The 20,232-nt window shown below is 36.1% G+C and overlaps 1 protein-coding gene across 2 annotated transcripts in view; it reads right to left on the bottom strand.

The window, feature by feature from the left end:
• Positions 1-20,232, bottom strand: part of KHDRBS2 (KH RNA binding domain containing, signal transduction associated 2) — a 657,141-nt gene that overhangs the window by 66,943 nt on the left and 569,966 nt on the right. For both annotated transcript variants that reach the window (XM_060109735.1, XM_060109736.1), the window contains one exon: positions 16,574-16,656. In XM_060109735.1, coding sequence (XP_059965718.1) covers positions 16,574-16,656 — 83 coding nt within the window. The remainder of the gene's footprint in view (positions 1-16,573; positions 16,657-20,232) is intronic.

Raw genomic sequence — 20,232 nt, 5'->3', positions numbered from 1 at the left:
GTAACTGCAGTGCCTTATATGTAAGTTCTCATTAGAAGTGTTTTTATAGACTCTTAGTGTCAAATACAAGGGCTCACATTAAAATTATCACCTAAAATAAATAGTTAAGTAATTTCTTTTTTTTTTTCCTGCCTAGATGTATCCTTTGGTCAGAGCCCTTTGAAAGGCATGCAGATAACTCACTACATTCTTATTACATTATATTATATTCCCTCTGGATTGTTCAGGTATATAACAAGTCTGTTGAATCAATAAATCTATTTAGATTTCTCAGACTGTATTTATTAGTCTTGAAGTCTGAGGCCTCTGGAGTTAACAAATGTGATTTTGAAGCCAACGTTTACTACTTGAATCAACATGAGAAAATCATTTAATATTTTTAAGCTTCAATTTTTTATCTGCCTCAAATATTATTGCAAGGGTTAAATGACATAAATATCCTAAACAATTAGCATGGCAGCCAGCACAAAACTAATGCTAGTTACCATGAAATCATTAGGGCCAAGCAGCCTCTGAACAACAGAGCAGTGGTTCCCACTGTGGGGGCTCTGACCCTCAAGGAACTAATTTGTGCCTGGGTGTCCAAGAAGCTATCACTTCAAAAATATATATTTATATGTTCATGTATATTGTAACATTTTTTATTATAAATGTTTTCTCATTAATGAAATACAAATTAATTTAAAAGCACTGCTGTTTCCATAGCAAATGTATGTCATTTTTTATATCTTCAAGCAACTGACACTAATATGTACAATGACTGGTCGCTGAGGTTTGATAATTATTTTGGATGTTGTGCAGGACCTCTTTCCATTTGCCTTCCCACTTCCACCCTTCTCTCCAGCCTGCTCTATACCTGGAATGACTAATGGCAACTCCATCTACTCAGTTTCTTGTCCTTTGCCTCCTAATGGGTTCAGCCAGTGGGAACAAAGTGAGGTCGGGGTATTAACTCCTGAGATTCCTCTTTGTGGGCTGGCCTCCGCTACCATTCTGTTTCAAAGGAGAGGCCTCTTTCTCTGTCAGAAGGCCTCTCTGAAAGCTTTCTATCTTCCTTCTATTCCTAGTTTTTGGTGATAAACACATTGCCCCAGGGATACTAGCCCTGTGCACTACATTTTCCCTTGTGGTTTCCTTATACTCTGAAAAGAGTTCTATTATTAAACTCTCTTCAAATTATCCTAATTTAAGAGTCTCATTTTTCACCTGCTATGTAGACCCTGACAATTACAGATATTCCAAGAGAGTCTTCATTCTAGAAAATTTTGGGTACTACTGCCTATATATGAGAAAGACCTTTATCTTTCCTCCCCTAGAACATTCCTCCATTAACCTAGAAAAGATAGGATTATTTTCCAGGTTGTGTGAGTCACACACCTGATTCATGTTTCATGGGAAGTGAAGCCTTCCTTTTTGATATTTGCCTATTACAAATCTGCATTTAGAAATTTAAATTGGAAAATTACAAATTCTTAATATTTCACATCCAAGTTAAAATCCTGTAAGAATCAAAGATCAGAATTGGTCTTTTGACTTTCACTTGCAATATTACTATTTGTATCTAAGTACAGGAAAGTCACTTTTTTCTATGTTTATGATTTGGATTGCTGTAGATTCTTGCATTGAAAAGAAACAATTTTTTTGGTAAAGGCTTGAGAATTTATGTGATTTTAGAAGATTGATCTCCGGAAATATTAATGACTTTGAGCAGTACATAAAAAAATAGGATATCAGAACATGAACCAAATTTAATATTTGGTCCAATTAAAGGTGTTGATCACAGTATGTAACTTGTCATATACCAAAGACTTCCCTGCAATTTGAAAGTTGTATAATAAACTCATCAGTCTATTTCTTTACTTTTTCTCCTCATAGACACAGAGCAAGAGAAAAAGATGGTCAGAGACACCTCATATCATTGTCATCTTTACCAGTCCTTAATGTGTCATTTATTTGAGCTGCCTCCTAAGGAATTTTCAGCAAAGTCCCTTTTCTGATCCATTTGAAATTTTCTACAACTATCAACACATTACAAGACAACTGGGGATTAATTAAAGTTGTTATAGTTTCTGAACTGTAGGTGAACCTTTGTAGGGTTGTTACCTTGTGAACTTCTTTTAGACTCTCTATTAAAGATGAAATACGCCGCCCACCGCCCGCCGCCACCCGCCGCCACCGCGGCCCGCCGCCGCCCACCACCCGATGCCGCCGATGCCGCCGCGGCCCACCGCCGCCGCCGCCGCCGCCCCCGCGGCCCGCCACCGCCGCCGCCTGCCGCCGCCCGCCGCCGCCGCAGCCGCGGGGCCTGTGTGCGAGCGCGGGTCACTGTCCGCCCCGCCTTCCGGGGGACCTGTGCACCCCGCCACTGCCGGGGTCCCGAGACCCGGGGACGGCTTTCCCGGGAAAGCGCACGGAGCGCCACGGGCTGCTGCAACGTCACGCCGGCCTCTGCCGCCGCAGGCCCGCCCCACACTGCGCGCCCGTCCCTCCCCTCTGCATGAGTGAGCCAGAGCCCCCGCATCAGCGGCTCCTTTAAACCCGTCCTGTCTGAGCGAAGAACGGACGCCCTCCGGCGACCTACGCACAGAGGCGGGGCCAGGTCCAAGGCTGAGACCCGGGAGCTGTGAGAGCAGAGTCAGGGAAATCTCTCTGTGCAGCCTCGGAGGCAGCGGATTAAAGCTCCACGGTCCATTTGATGTGCCCTGCGTCTGTGGAGTGCATGAATGGACAGCGAATCATCCCAAATTGAGGAAGTGGACTTTGAGGACAAGATTTAAGACTTTCCCCCCTTTTCCTCTTTTTACAACGAATTATTCCAAAGTAAGGAGGTGGACTTAGAGAGCAAGATTTCAGACTTCTTGCCCTTTTCCTCTTTTTACAACGAATTATCCCAAATTGAGGAGGTGGGCTTGGAGAGCAAGATTTTTGATTTTTCCCCCTGCTCTCTTTTTGTGAATGTGTATGTGTAATCTTCTGTGTAAGATTCTCTATGTATAGCTTTGCTTCCACCATATGTCCCAGGGTTCTATCGGTTCGTTTTTTTTTTTTGTTTTTTTGGTTTTTTTAATAATTACTTTCTAATTTTAATAACGCTACTATATTTCATACTTTATTCTACTTTACTTTACCTGCTCTTTCTTTTTTTCCTACCTTCCCTTCCTCCCTCCCTCCCTCCGCTCTTCCTTTCCTTCTTTCTTTTTCTTTCCTCCCTCCCTCCCACCCTTTTTCTTTCCACTTTCTTTTTCTTTCCTTCCTCCCTCCCTCCCTCCTGTCTTTCTTTCTTTCTTTCCTTCTTCCCTCCCTCCCTCCCTTCTTCCATTCACTCTTCCTTTTGCTTTCATTGCTCCCTCCCTCCCTCCTTTCTTTCCTTCTTTCTTTCCATCCTTCCTCACTCCCTCCCTCCTTTCTTTCTTTCTTCCTTCCTTCCTTCCTTTCTTCCCTTCTTCCTTTCTTTCCCTCTCTCTTTCTTTCTTCTACTAATTCTTTCTTTCTGCTTTTTCTCCCTGTTATTCTGAGCCGGGTGGATGAAAGGCTCTTGGTGCTGCAGCCAGGAGCCAGAGCTGTGCCTCTGAAGTGGGAGAGCCAACTTCAGGACACGGGTCCACAAGAGACCTCCCAGCTCCACATAATATCAAGCAGCGAAAATCTCCCAGAGATCTCCATCCCAACACCAGCACCCAGCTTCAGTCAACGACCAGCAAGCTACAGTGCTGGTCACCCTATGCCAAGCAACTATCAAGGCAGGAACACAACCCCACCCATTAGCAGAGAAGCTACCTAAAAACATAATAAGGCCATAGGCACCCCAAAACACACCACCAGACGTGGACCTGTCCACCAGAAAGACAAGATCGAGCCTCAACCACCAGAACACAGGCATTAGTCCCCCCCACCAGGAAGCCTACACAACCTACTGAAACAACCTTAGCCACTGGGGTCAGACACGAAAAACAACGGGAACTACGAATCTGCAGCATGCAAAAAGGAGACCCCAAACACAGTAACATAAGCAAAATGAGAAGACGGAAAAACACACAGCAGGAGAAGGAGCAAGATAAAAACCCACCAGACCTAACAAATGAAGAGATAATAGGCAGTCTACCTGAAAAAGAATTCAGAATAATGATGGTAAAGATGATCCAAAATCTTGGAAATAGAATAGACAAAATGCAAGAAACAGTTAACAAGGACCTAGACGAACTAAAGATGAATCAAGCATCGATTAAAAACACAATACATGAAATAAAAAATACTCTAGATGGGATCAATAGCAGAATAACTGAGGCAGAAGAACGGATAAGTGAGGTGGAAGATAAAATAGTGGAAATAACTGATGCAGAGCAAAATAAAGAAAAAAGAATGAAAAGAACAGAGGACAGTCTCAGAGACCTCTGGGACAACATTAAACGCACCAACATTCGAATTATAGGGGTTCCAGAAGAAGAAGAGAAAAAGAAAGGGACTGAGAAAATATTTGAAGAGATTATAGTTGAAAACTTCGCCAATATGGGAAAGGAAATAGTTAATCAAGACCAGGAGGCACAGAGAGTCCCATACAGAATAAATCCAAGGAGAAATACACCAAGACACATATTAATCAAACTGTCAAAAATTAAACACAAAGAAATCATATTAAAAGCAGCAAGGGAAAAACAACAAATAACACACAAGGGAATCCCCATCAGGTTAACAGCTGATCTCTCAGCAGAAACTCTACAAGCCAGAAGGGAGTGGCAGGACATAATTAAAGTGATGAAGGAGAGAAACCTGCAGCCAAGATTACTCTACCCAGCAAGGATCTCATTCAGATTTGATGGAGAAATTAAAACCTTTACAGACAAGCAAAAGCTGAGAGAGTTCAGCACCACCAAACCAGCTTTACAACAAATGCTAAAGGAACTTCTCTAGGCAAGAAACACAACAGAAGGAATATACCTACAATAACGAACCCAAAGCAATTAAGGAAATGGGAATAGGAACATACATATCAATAATTACCTTAAATGTAAATGGACTAAATGCTCCCACCAAAAGACACAGAGTGGCTGAATGGATACAAAAACAAGACCCATATATATGCTGTCTACAAGAGACCCACTTCAGACCTAAAGACACATACAGATTGAAAGTAAGGGGATGGAAAAAGATATTCCATGCAAATGGAAATCAAAAGAAAGCTGGAGTAGCAATTCTTATATCAGACAAAATAGACTTTAAAATAAAGACTATTAGAAGAGACAAAGAAGGACACTACATAATGATCAAGGGATCGATCCAAGAAGAAGATATAACAATTGTAAATATTTATGCACCCAACATAGGAGCACCTCAATACATAAGGCAAATACTAACAGCCATAAAAGGGGAAATTGACAGTAACACAATCATAGTAGGGGACTTTAACACCCCACTTTCACCAATGGACACATCGTCCAAAATGAAAATAAATAAGTGAACACAAGCTTTAAATGATACATTAAACAAGATGGACTTAGTTGATATTTATAGGACATTTCATCCAAAAACAACAGAATACACATTTTTCTCAAGTGCTCATGGAACATTCTCCAGGATAGATCATATCTTGGGTCACAAATCAAGCCTTGGTAAATTTAAGAAAATTGAAATTGTATCAAGTATCTTTTCCGACCACAATGCTATGAGACTAGACATCAATTACAGGAAAAGATCTGTAAAAAATACAAACACATGGAGGCTAAACAATACACTACTCAATAACGAAGTGATCACTGAAGAAATCAAAGAGGAAATTTAAAAATACCTAGAAACAAATGACAATGGAGACACGACAACCCAAAACCTATGGGATTTAGCAAAAGCAGTTCTAAGGGGGAAGTTTATAGCAATACAATCCCACCTTAAGAAACAGGAAACATTTCGAGTAAACAACCGGACCCTGCACCTAAAGCAATTAGAGAAAGAAGAACAAAAAAACCCCAAAGCTAGCAGAAGGAAAGAAATCATAAAGATCAGATCAGAAATAAATGAAAAAGAAATGAAGGAAACGATAGCAAAAATCAACAAAACTAAAAGCTGGTTCTCTGAGAAGATAAACAAAATTGACAAACCATTAGCCAGACTCATCAAGAAAAGAAGGGAGAAGACTCAAATCAATAGAATTAGAAATGAAAAAGAAGTAACAACTGACACTTCAGAAATACAAAAGATCATGAGAGATTACTACAAGCAACTCTATGCCAATAAAATGGACAACCTGGAAGAAATGGACAAATTCTTAGAAATGCACAGCCTGCCAAGACTGACTCAGGAAGAAATAGAAAATATGAATAGACCAATCACAAGCACTGAAATTGAAACTGTGATTAAAAATCTTCCATCAAACAAATGCCCAGGACCAGATGGCTTCACAGGCGAATTCTATCAAACATTTAGAGAAGAGCTAACACCCATCCTTCTCAAACTCTTCCAAACAATTTCAGAGGAAGGAACACTCCCAAACTCATTCTACGAGGCCACCATCACCTTGATACCAAAACCAGGCAAGGATGTCACAAAGAAAGAAAACTACAGGCCAATATCACTGATGAACATAGATGCAAAAATCCTCAACAAAATACTAGCAAACAGAATCCAACAGCACATTAAAAGGATCATACACCATGATCAAGTGGGGTTTATTCCAGGAATGCAAGGATTCTTCAATATACGCAAATCAATCAATGTGATACACCATATTAACAAGTTGAAGGAGAAAAACCATATGATCATCTCAATAGATGCAGAGAAAGCTTTCGACAAAATTCAACACCCATTTATGATAAAAACCCTGCAGAAAGTAGGCATAGAGGGATCTTTCCTCAACATTATAAAGGCCATATATGACAAACCCACAGCCAACATTGTCCTCAATGGTGAAAAACTGAAACCATTTCCACTAAGATCAGGAACAAGACAAGGCTGCCCACTCTCACCACTCTTATTCAACCTAGTTTTGGAAGTTTTAGCCACAGCAATCAGAGAAGAAAAGGAAATAAAAGGAATCCAAATCGGAAAAGAAGAAGTAAAGCTGTCATTGTTTGCAGATGACATGATACTATACATAGAGAATCCTAAAGAGGCTACCGAAAAACTACTAGAGCTAATCAATGAATTTGGTAAAGTAGCAGGTTACAAAATTAATGTACAGAAATCTCTGGCATTCCTGTACACTAATGATGAAAAATCTGAAAATGAAATCAAGAAAACACTCCCATTTACCATTGCAACAAAAAAATAAAATATCTAGGAATAAACCTACCTAAGGAGACAAAAGACCGGTATACAGAAAATTATAAGACACTGATGAAAGAAATTAAAGATGATACAAACAGATGGAGAGATATACCATGCTCCTGGATTGGGAGAATCAATATTGTGAAAATGACTCTACTACCCAAAGCAATCTACAGATTCAATGCAATCCCTATCAAACTACCACTGGCATTTTTCACAGAACTAGAACAAAAAATTTCAAAATTTGTTTGGAAAAACAAAAGACCCCGAATAGCCAAAGCAATCTTGAGAACAAAAAAAGGAGCTGGAGGAATCAGGCTCCCTGACTTCAGACTATACTACAAAGCTACAGTAATTAAGACAGTGTGGTACTGGCATAAAAACAGTAAGATAGATCAGTGGATCAGGATAGAAAGCCCAGAGATAAACCCACTCACATATGGCCAACTTATCTTTGATAAAGGAGGCAGGAATGTACAGTGGAGAAAGGACAGCCTCTTCAATAAGTGGTGCTGGGAAAACTGGACAGGGACATGTAAAAGTATGAGATTAGATCATTCCCTAACACCATACACAAAAATAAGCTCAAAATGGATTAAAGACTTAAATGTAAGGCCAGAAACTATCAAACTCTTAGAGGAAAACATAGGTAGAACACTCTATGACATAAATCACAGCAAGATCCTTTTGGACCCACCTCCTAGAGAAATGGAAATAAAAACAAAGATAAACACATGGGACCTAATGAAACTTCAAAGCTTTTGCACAGCAAAGGAAACCATAAACAAGACCAAAAGACAACCCTCAGAATGGGAGAAAATATTTGCAAATGAAACAACTGACAAAGGATTAATCTCCAAAATTTATAAACAGCTCATGCAGCTCAATAGCAAAAAAACAAACAACCCAATCCAAAAATGGGCAGAAGACTTAAATAGGCATTTCTCCAAAGAAGATATACAGACTGCCAACAAACACATGTAAGAATGCTCAACATCATTAATCATTAGAGAAATGCAAATCAAAACTACAATGAGATATCATCTCACACCAGTCAGAACGGCCATCATCAAGAAATCTAGAAACAATATATGCTGGAGAGGGTGTGGAGAAAAGGGAACACTCTTGCACTGCTGGTGGGAATGTGAATTGGTACAGCCACTATGGAGAACAGTATGGAGGTTCCTTAAAAAACTAAAAATAGAACTACCATATGATCCAGCAATCCCACTACTAGGCATATACCCTGAGAAAACCATAATTCAAAAAGAGACATGTACCAAAATGTTCATTGCAGCTCTATTCACAATAGCCCGGAGCTGGAAACAACCTAAGTGTCCATCATCGGATGAATGGATAAAGAAGATGTGGCACATATATACAATGGAATATTACTCAGCCATAAAAAGAAACAAAACTGAGCTATTTGTAATGAGGTGGATAGACCTAGAGTCTGTCATAGAGGGTGAAGTAAGTCAGAAAGAGAAAGACAAATACCGTATGCTAACACATATATACGGAATATAAGAAAAAAAAATGTCATGAAGAACCTAGGGGTAAAACGGGAATAAAGACACAGACCTACTTGAGAATGGACTTGAGGATATGGGGAGGGTGAAGGGTAAGCTGTGACAAAGCGAAAGAGAGGCATGGACATATATACACTACCAAACATAGGGTAGATAGATAGTGGGAAGCAGCCGGAGAGCACAGGGAGATCAGCTCGGTGCTTTGTGACTGCCTGGAGGGGAGGGATGGGGAGGGTGGGAGGGAGGGAGATGCATGAGGGAGGGGATATGGGAACAGATGTATATGTATGACTGATTCACTTTGTTATAAAGCAGAAACTAATAAAATAAATAGAAAAAAAAATAAAGATGAAATAATTATTCCATTTAGGCACCTGCCAGATCCTACTTTATAATTTCCACAAATTCTGTATTCACTTGTGCTGGCAAACTAGTCATTTAAATACCTTTTTATCTAAACCTTTTTCCTTTTATCTCAGTTCTGCTAAGTCACACAAAACCTATTGTTTTACCTTCAAGTTTCTAAATCAGCATTTCTTCTGATTTGACCACTTCAATGTCGAAATAATACTCACATTGTAAGTGATGGAGAAGTTTTATGTTCACATATTTCTCTTTATTTCACTTCTTTAAAAGCTTTCTCCATTTGCCTCCATAAATCCAAATAATACTTTAAAAAGTCCAATTAAAGAACCACCACTTGAAAAAGAAAAAATTCCATACTGATTCTTGTAGAAAATAAACTTTCTCTCACTTCTAATACTTGATTACTCTATAGTAATTACTCTATAGTAGTTGTTTTACTTAATTTAAATATACATGCAGCTTGCATATGTGCACCAACAAATTATTAGGAGAAAATGTTAAAATATATTTAAAAATTGATAAATATTTATTGTGACTGTATGGTGAGCATACTCTCTGGCACAAGTGATCATTTAATAAGTGCTTATTTAACTAAAGTGTTATTTTTATATTCTGTTGTCATAGTTGGGTCAATAGAAGTAATCTAAAAGTAGATTTTTAATTCATTATATAATAAATTTTCTCAGTGTTTATCCATTTCTATTACAAATCACTATTATATTTAAACATTTTTCCTCACAGAGTTTTCTGAAATAACAGTGCTAACTTCATTCATTCAATAATGCATTCATTTATTTTTTATTCATTTATTCAATAAATATTGAGAACTCTTGCATGCCGGACAGTATTCTAGTATTGAGTATATGTTTTTACCAAAATAGGCATCTTATTATAATATAGAGTATTAGTATTGTTGTAACTAACTTCATGACCTTCTTTCTTTATCCCTTCTGCTTTAGCACTAAGATACCTCAGAAATTAATATATTTTTTGTCAGTAAAAATGATACATACAATTCTGAATATTGTATTCTCTTTGAGCGATGAGTCTCTTATTTTTTATCCCCATTGTGTAGGTACATATTAGGTCTGACATTCATGCAGTCAGTGATTATCTGTTCAGCACATACCCTATGAAAGCCTCAATGTTAGGTGCTGTGAGGGACATGAGGGTGTATCAGACTAGGATTTTGAGCAAGTTAAGGATGACAAGGGACAAATACACAAATGATCCCAACACAAGGCAGAAAAAGAAAGTGCCGTAGAGAAATAAAGATATGATGCTGTTGGAATTCAGGGTAGAAACAGATTATTCACAAATATAGGATTAAGGTAAGATTTTCAGAAGAGTTGTTTTTTGAGGTGGGTTTAGGAGGATGGGAAGAATTTAGTCACAGAAAATTGAATGGATAAGAAAGGGAAAAGAGAAGGTAGCAGAGTGCATAGAAAATATACTTTTACATATAAATTATACTTCATTAAATCAAGATAAAATGGGTTGTCCAGATTATTCTATATCACCATTAAATTTTATACATAATTATGTTCAATTATCCTAGTATTCACTTTTCAAATATTCAAGGTAAGTTATTGTAATCCCCAATTTTTCCTTAGGTTGAATCAAACCCAATTAAATCTAACCATAATAAAGATGCAGAAAATTCCTCACTTTTAGAAAATTATTCCCAAATCTCTACAAATTGAATGTAGCTCTAAAGCTACATCAAGAAATGATTTTACTCTATTCTAGCAGCACTTGTAGAGTGTGATAATTGTGTTTCTTCCGAATAGTTTCTGAAGCAAGTTACAGAACTTTATTATCAATATTTTTATGCACTAATATATAATGATGAGATAGAAATTTGATTGAAAATATTAGCAAATGTTTTAAATACATAGCAAATTTTCATACAGTACTCTGTTAGTGTCTGTGATGTGACGCAAAACTTTCCTGCATCCTAAGTAGTTGTGCTGTGCTCCAATATGTAACTGTAACAATTAAGAGAGCAGAAGCTCTTGGCTTATAATGTCTTTTTTATTTACCCTACTACAAAGTAACCAAAGACTCAAAGTAAAATGTTCATTTCCATAATGATATCTTAATTTATGCTGAGTTTAAAGGTATCTGTTCACAATGAGTTTTTTTGTTTGTTTGTTTGTTTTGTTTTTTCTAATTGCCTAGAGTGGTTTCCCTAAACATAATTCCCTTTCACCCCTTTCACTATGCTGTCCCCCAGGCCATGAAAAATTCACACTCATGCAATATGATGTGTAGATGTCCTACACTCCATAATGACCTTAAAGTGGTTTCTTTCTTTGCCAGTTCCCTCCTCCAAATATTACTTAATACATTCAAATCTCTTTGGGTGCCAATAAGTTGATCAGTAAATGGTCAATACTATGATTTTGTTTTTGTGACAATTAGTCCTATTGGTTTCTGAGAATCACATATGGGGGAGAATCATTTAACTAATTATCAAATGGATTCCTTTCCTATGAAATGTGTAACTTATTTTCAGAAAAAAATACGTAGGCACTTTATTTTTCTAAAGATGTATTTGTTTTATGCCAACTTTATTCATAATAGCAAAATATAGGAATAATTTAAATGTCCTTCAACTGGTGAATGAGGAAACTGTGATACATCCATAAAATGAAATGCTACACCATAACAAAAAAGAACAGAATACTTATACACACATCAACATAAATAGATATGGAATGCATAAGAAGCCAGACTGAAAATGCTACACTTTGTAATGTTTCTAATTATATGATATTCTAGAAAAGACAAAACTGTAGTGATAAAATGTGACTCATGGTTCCCAGGGCCTGGGGTGGAGAAAAAATTGACTCTAAAGAGCAATAAGGAAACATTTGGGGCTAACTAAATAGTCCTATATCATAATTTTGGTGGTGGTTACATGATACTTTGTATGGCCAAACTTATACAACTGTACTCTAAATGGGCAAATTTTACCATATGTAAATTATATTTCAATAAATCTAACTTTTATAAAGTAAAAATTCATTAATAACACAAATTTTAGTCTATATAAATATATTCAATAATCTCTGAGATCCATCAAGAAAGGAAAGAAAATTTTTTTTTGCTTTTTTCATTTGTAATTCACTTTTATCTTTGATGATCCTCCCCCACCAGTTCTATTTTATGAAAACATTTTGCTTCTATATAAGGATTGCAGGTGGTTTGAACTCAAAAGTGAGGAAGAAGGGCTTGGAGAAATATTTTTATAGACTGAATGTTTGTGTCCTCCCAAATTTCATATATTGACCTTGTAGTTCACTTTAAATTTTTTTTTTTTTTTATTTTCTACTGGAGTAGAGTTGATTAACAACATTGTGCTACTTTTAGGTGTACAGCAAAGTGATTCAGTTATACATATAGTTATAACTATTCTTTTTCAAATTCTTTTCTCATTTAGGTTATTGCAGAATATTAAGCAGAGTTCCCTGTGCTATACAGCCTTGTTGGTTATCCATTTTAAATATAACAGTGCATATATGTCAATCCCAAACTCCCAATTTGTCCCTCCCACCCATATCCCCTGGTAACCATAAGTTCATTCTCTAAGTCTATGAGTCTGTTTCTGTTTTGTAAATAAGTTTGTTTGTATCACTTTTTTAAAAAAAATGTTTTAAACATCTTTATTGGAGTATAATTGCTTTACAATGGTGTGTTACTTTCTGCTCTATAACACAGTGAATCAGCTATACACATACACACGTTCCCATATCTCTTCCTTCTTGAGTCTCCCTCCCTCCCACCTTCCCTATCCCACCCCTCTAGGTGGTCACAAAGCACGGAGCTGATCTCCCTGTGTTATGCGACTGCTTCCAACTAGCTATCTATTTTACGTTTGGTAGTGTGTATATGTCCATGCCACTCTCTCACTTTGTCACAGCTTACCCTTCCCCCTCCCCATATCCTCAAGTCCATTCTCTAGTTGGTCTGTGTCTTTATTCCTGTCTTACCCCTAGGTTCTCCATGACCTTTTAAAAATTTTTTTCTTAGATTCCACATATATGTGTTAACATATGGTATTTGTTTTTCTCTTCTGACTTACTTCACTCTGTATGACAGACTCTAGGTCCATCCACCTCACTACAAATAAGTCAATTTCATTTCTTTTTATGGTTGAGTAATATCCCATTGTATATATGTGTCACATCTTCTTCATCCATTTATCCGATGATGGACACTTAGGTTGCTTCCATCTCCTGGCCAACAAACACATGAAAGAATGCTCAAAATCATTAGTTATTAGAGAAATGCAAATCAAAACTACAATGAGATATCATCTCACACTGGTCAGAATGGCCATCATCAAAAAATCTAGAAACAATAAATTCTGGAGAGGGTGTGGAGAAAAGGAAACACTCTTGCACTGCTGGTGGGAATGTAAATTGATACAGCCACTATGGGGAACAGTATGAAGGTTCCTTAAAAAACTACAAATAGAACTACCATATGACCCAGCAATCCCACTACTGGGCATATACCCTGAGAAAACCATAATTCAAAAAGAGTCATGTACCAAAATGTTCATTGCAGCTCTATTTACAATAGCCAGGAGATGTATCACTTTTTTTAGTTTCTGCATATAAGTGATATCATATGAGATTTGTCTTTCTCTGTCTGACATACTTCACTTGGTATGATAATCTCCAGGTCTATCCATGTTGATGCAAATGACATTATTTCATTCTTTTTAACAGCTGAGTAATATTCCATTGTATATATGTACCATACTTCTTTATCCATTCATCTGTCATTGGACATTTAGTTTGATTCCCTGTCTTGGCTATTGTAAACAGTGCTGCCATGAATATTGTGTTGCATGTATCCTTTTAAACCATGGTTTTCTCTAGATATATGTCCAGGAGTGTTGCTGGATCATATGGTAGCTCTATTTTTAGTTTCTTAAGGAACTTCCACAATGTTCTCTATAGTGGCTTCACCAATTTACATTCCCACCACAAGTGTAGGAGAGTTTCCTTTTCTCCACACTCTCTCCAGCATTTATTGTTTGTATATTTTTTGATGTTGGCCATTCTGACCTGTGTGAGGTTATACCTCATTGTAGTTTTGATATGCATTTCTCTAATAATTAGTGATGTTGAGCATCTTTTGATTTGCCTGTTGGCCATTTGTATGTCTTATTTGGAGAAATGTCTATTTAGGTCTTCTGCCCATTTTTTAATTGGGTTGTTTATTTTTTGATATTGAGCTGCATGAGCTGTTTGTAAATTTTGGAGATTAATTCCTTGTTGCTCACTTCATTTGCAAATATTTTCTCCCATTCTGTGTGTTGTTGTTTCATTTTGTTTATGGTTTCATTTGCTGTGTAAAAGCTTTTAAGTTTCATTAGGTCCCGTTTGTTTATTTTTGTTTATATTTCCCTTACTCTAGGAAATAGATGGTCAAAGATATTGCTGTGATTTATGTCATATAGTGTTCTGCCTATATTTTCCTCTAAGAGTTTTATAGTATTTGGTCTTACATTTATGTCTTTGATCCATTTTGAGTTTACTTTTGTGTATGGTGTTAAAGAATGTTCTAAATTCATTCTTTTACATGTAGCTGTCTAGTTTTCCCAGCACCATTTACTGAAGAGACTGTCTTTTCTCCATTTTCTCCATAGTCTTGCCTCCTTAGTTGTAGATTAATTGACCATAGGTGCATGGATTTATTTTTGGGCTTTCTATCTTGTTCTATTGATCTAAGTTTCTGTTTTTGTGCCAGTACTATCCTGTTTTGATGACTGTAGCTTTGTATTATAATCTGAAGTCACACAACCTGATTCCTCCAGGTCGATTTTTCTTTCTCAAGATTGCTTTGGCTATTTGAGGTCTTTTGTGTCTCCATATAAATTTTAAGATTTTTTTTTTAATATTGATTCTTCCAATCCAAGAACATGGTACATCTTTCCATCTGTTTGTGTCATCATTGATTTCTTTCATCAGCCTCCTATAGTTTTCTGAGTACAGGTCTTTTGCCTCCTTTGGTAGGTTTGTTCCTAGGTATTTTATTCTTTTTGCTGCTATGATAAATGGGATTGTTTCTTTAATTTCTCTTTCTGATCTTTCATTCTTATTGTATAGAAATGCAACAGATTTCTGTGTATTAATTTTGTATCCTGCAACATTACCAAATTCATTGATGATATCTAGTAGTTTACTGGTAGAATCTTTAGGATTTTCTATATATCTGATCATGTCATCTGCAAATAGTGACAGTTTTACTTCTTTTCCAGTTTGGATTCCCTTTATTTCCTTTTCTTCTCTGATTGCCAGGACTAGGACTTCCAAAACTATGTTGAATAGAAGTGGTGAGAGTGGACATTCTTGTTTTGTTCCTGATCTTGGAGGAAATGCTTTCAGCTTTTCACCATTGAGTATGATGTTAGCTGTAGGTTTGTCATATATGGCCTTTATTATGTTGAGGTAGGTTTCCTCTATGCCCACGTTCTGGAGAGTTATTATCATAAATTAATGTTGAATTTTGTCAAAAGCTTTTTCTGCATCTATTGAGATGATAATATGGTTTTTATTCCTTAATTTGTTAATATGGTGTATCACATTGATTGACTTGTGTATACTGAAGATTCTTTGCATCCCTGGGATATATCCCACTTGATCATGGTGTATGGTTCTTTTAATGTATTGTTGGATTTGCTTTGCTAGTATTTTGTAGAGGATTTTCACATCTATGTCCATCAGTAATATTGGCCTGTAATTTTCTTTTTTTGTGGTATCTTTGTCTGGTTTTGGTGGCCTCCAGAATGAGTTTGGGATTGTTTCTTTCTCTGAGATTTTTTGGAATAGTTTCAGAAGGATAGGTATTAAATGTTCTCTAAATGTTTGATAGAATTTGCCTGTGATACTGTCTGGTCCTGGACTTTTGTTTGTTGGAAGTTTTTAAATCACAGTTAAGAAAGGAAAGGAATTCTTGATTCCATAATATTTTTTTAAGAATTTTCGTCTTTTCAGAGCACCAATAACATTTCCCTATTTTTTGTTTTAAAAATGAAAATTATGTTTCTGGGGGAAAAAATCCACACTGAACAAGTACCTTGTTTTTATTGTTATCTTAATTATGAATTCACCAAAATAATCTCTAAAATAACAGCATTTTTATTAAATACAAGCTTGTTCAATGAGTTGATTGTTTATTATAATCATCTAGTCTTAAAAGAACACACTACTATTTCACTATTAACAATTGCAAGATTATTATATTTTACCTCTCACAGTCTAGTAAGCAACTGAATAATTCAGGACAATGAATAAACCCAATGCTAGAAACTTTCACATAAAGTAACTGATATTCAGATTCAAGAAACAAAATAGCAGAATTAGAAATCATCCTGAGAAGGATGTGTTAAACAACGTATACCTTACCTTTGTGCTTGGGTGGCATAGCTATTGTCATAAGTCTCATATGTCTGGTCATCGTATTCACCCCCATAGCCATCATCATAACCCTGAGGCAGAAAATGGTAGAAAGATGGATTAGCAATCAATTTAAGTAACTATGATCTGTTTTTGATTAATGAGATTTTAAATCACTTTTTTTTTTTTTTTTGCCATACGCGGGCCTCTCACTGTTGTGGTCTCTCCCTTTGTGGAGCACAGGCTCCAGAGGCGCAGGCTCAGTGGCCATGGCTCATGGGCTCAGCTGCTACGTGGCATGTGGGATCCTCCCGGACCAGGGCACAAACTCACGTCCCCTGCATCAGCAGGCAGACTCTCAACCATTGCGCCACAAGGGAAGCCCATTAATGATATTTTATATAAGGTGATCTTAATTTAGTTTTTGTGTGTGGTTACTCTGCATCATATTTTACTAGATTAACAATTTCCTTACAACACTGAATAAAATTTCATCTCTCAGATTTTAACATTTAATAATTAAACTCAGCATATTATTTAAGTAGCAATACCTACTCCCGGATTTATTTAGAATTTTGAACAATACTAATGAAAACAATTTTAAAATTTCAAAATATATATTTTTTGAAAAATTACGAGTAGATAAGAATAATTATGATAACTTAATGGTGACACTAATCTATTTGTTACAACCTTACTGGGATTTTTTTCTTCCTTAATAATAATCATAATCATAATTAGAGTTGTAACTAAAATCTGGATTTCTCAGTAAAGAAGATGTAATTATTTTTTGAAAAAAAAAGAAAGGGAAAAAGTAAAGAAGAAAATGAAGAAAGAAAGAAAAGGGAAAAGGAAGGAAGAGAGAAAGGAAAAGGAACTGAAATAAAGACTTTTTACTTAGTTGTGTATTCTATGGCTTTTAAATCTCATCAGTAAAATTATGTTGTGTGGTGGTTTAATTATCTGACTAAATTAATGCTAACAAAGTTAATGCAGATTTGTGATTCTAGAATGTGCAAACAAGCTAGCAAATATACACTCCAGTTATACATTGCTCTATGAGTGATTTAGTTTTATTTCCCTTTGTGGTCATTGACTTTATCCTAAATCATAGCCATCCATCTTGATTACTCTCAACTTCTAAGAAAACGTTTAGCTCTTCTGCTTCTGGATCTTTGCTGCTGTATCGCTTTCCTTGGATTGTACTTCCATCCCACCCTACCAATTCTATAATTCCTTTTCAATCTGGAGGCTTGCAAATCTCTCTCCTTATTGTGTTCAGAAATTTAAACAGAAAAAGTGCAGATGTGAAAGTTTCCACATAATTTTGACTAAGACTTTTGAATCCATTTAATCTGAAGGCTAATATTTTTCATCAACTTAAGGAAGTTTTAAAAATATTACTTCTTTATTACTTCCACATCTGGTTTACCCGTTATATAATGTTATTTTGAGATTTTCTGTCTAACCTCATTTTCTTGTATTTTTCCATTAATGATTTCCATTTCATCATATTTTTGCTCTGCAGTATGGAACAGTTTCCTCATTTGATCTTTGAATGTTCTAATTAAATTCCTATTGATTTTTTAAAAAAATTAATCTAAAGTTAATTGTTGTATATGAAAACATTGCATACAGATTATTTTAAAATAGTACTGAAAGGTTTATGTCCAAAAATCAGCAGCTACTTGTCTTCTCCCTCTCCAACTTCCAGTTCACATTTAGCATTTTTATCTACCATATTAGTAGTATTTAAGCATTTATTTTTGTGTTATTAAGTAATATGTTTAAATTTATGTTGTTTGATTTATGAATTTTAGTGGTCTTTCTATTGACTGACCATTCATGTTGTGAAGGATTTAGTTCTATTGTAGACTCCTCCTAATATGTCTCCCTATAACTGTCTTCCTAATATAGTTTCATCATAATTTTTCATTAACTAGTAACTGTCTACCTTGTTACTGAATAATAAATAATTATTATTCATAAATGATCCAAATAGATTAGTATAATTCTGTTTTATTTTCATATCTTTTTGTTTCTCCTAAAGTTAGTAATTGCTCATTCACTTTACTATTTTCTTGGTTTTCTATATTAGAATTATTTGTCTTCTATATTAGAATTATTTGTCTTCTATTGTACCAATGGTTATCCTAATCAAGCAATAATATTTCCAAATATTCCAAAACATCAGATAATCTCTCACTTCCTTTTGTGCTTCATAGAGACCAACTGCCACAGGACCAGATCATTGGACTGGTCTAGACTGCTGAACTCCTAGGCCTGAAGGCAGAGTAGTTTTTCTCAAACTTCCCACCCACCACTGTTTGCATGGAATTCCCTTTTACCAAGTTCCATCTTCTGCTTGTTCTCATTTCTTCCTGAAACATCTCTTCCAGTAAACTCTATTAAGAGGTATATTGGAGAGAAATATTTACATTATCTGTCTCTCTGTCTCTGTCTCTCTCTCTCTCCTCTTTAGCTTCACTCTCCCTCCATACCTAGCTTTTATATTTTACTTTTTTGGGTGAAGAATTTAAATTATACAGAAGTTAAATAATAGTACAATGAATTCATCTACTATTCATCTAGATATGCCAGTTTTGTCCCACCTACATTATCTCACTATATATATATGTGTGTGTGTGTATGTATATATATTCTAAGTCATGTGTAAGTCTGCTCCAGAAATATATTTCATCACTAAATAGCTCAGCTTGCATCTCCTGAGTATAAGGATATGCTCCTACATAGATACAATAGTATTACTCCCTCAAAAAAGTCCACAATAATTTCATAATATAATTTACTGTGAAGCCCATGATTAAAGTTCTGTTATTGTCAAAAACAGGACTTTTATAGCTATTTTTTAAAATTTATTTAATTTATTTATTTTTGGCCGTATTTGGTCTTCGTTGCTGCACACTGGCTTTCTCTGGTTGTGGTGAGCAAGGGCTACTCTTGGTTGTGGTGTGTGGACTTCTCACTGCAGTGGCTTCTTTTGTTGTGGAGCATGGGCTCTAGGTGCACGGGCTTCAGTGGTTGTGGCATGCAGGCTCCATAGTTGTGGCTCACGGCCTCTAGAGCACAGGCTCAGTGGTTGTGGTGAAGGGCTTCTTTGCTCCATGGCATGTGGGATCTTCCTGGACCAAGGCTCGAACCCGTGCCCCCTGCATTGGCAGGCGGATTCTTAACCACTGAGCCACCAGGGAAGCCCCTATTTTTTTAAAAAGTCAGAATCCAATCAAGATTCATGAATTGCATTTAACCATTATATCTGTTTAGTCTTTTCAGAACTAACATAGTCTTCCAGCATTTTATTGCTTTTCATAACACTAACTTTTGTGTAGTCTGGACCAGTCTTTTTTCAGACTGTTCCACATTCTGAATTTGTCTGATTAGTCTCATAATTACATTCCCACTGAATAGTTTTGAAAGAACACTACATATGTGATATTGTGTTGAATATATACAAATTTAAAAATTCTAGTTCCATGCGACTGTTTGGTTGAGTATAAAAGTTGAGGCTGAAAATTATTTTCAATCAAGATTTTGAGGGCTTTGATTCAATGTTTTCTATCATTACATACCTGTGGTCTTGAGAATTCCTGCTACTTGTTTGTGACCTAGTTTAGTTTTGTCTCATTTTATTTTTTCCGTTTCTAGAT

Source organism: Mesoplodon densirostris, chromosome 10, assembly GCF_025265405.1.
Source record: "Mesoplodon densirostris isolate mMesDen1 chromosome 10, mMesDen1 primary haplotype, whole genome shotgun sequence".
Classification (NCBI taxonomy): Eukaryota; Metazoa; Chordata; class Mammalia; order Artiodactyla; family Ziphiidae; genus Mesoplodon; species Mesoplodon densirostris.
The sequence above is the reverse complement of the archived record's forward strand: the minus strand, read 5'-3'. Positions and strand labels throughout refer to the sequence as shown.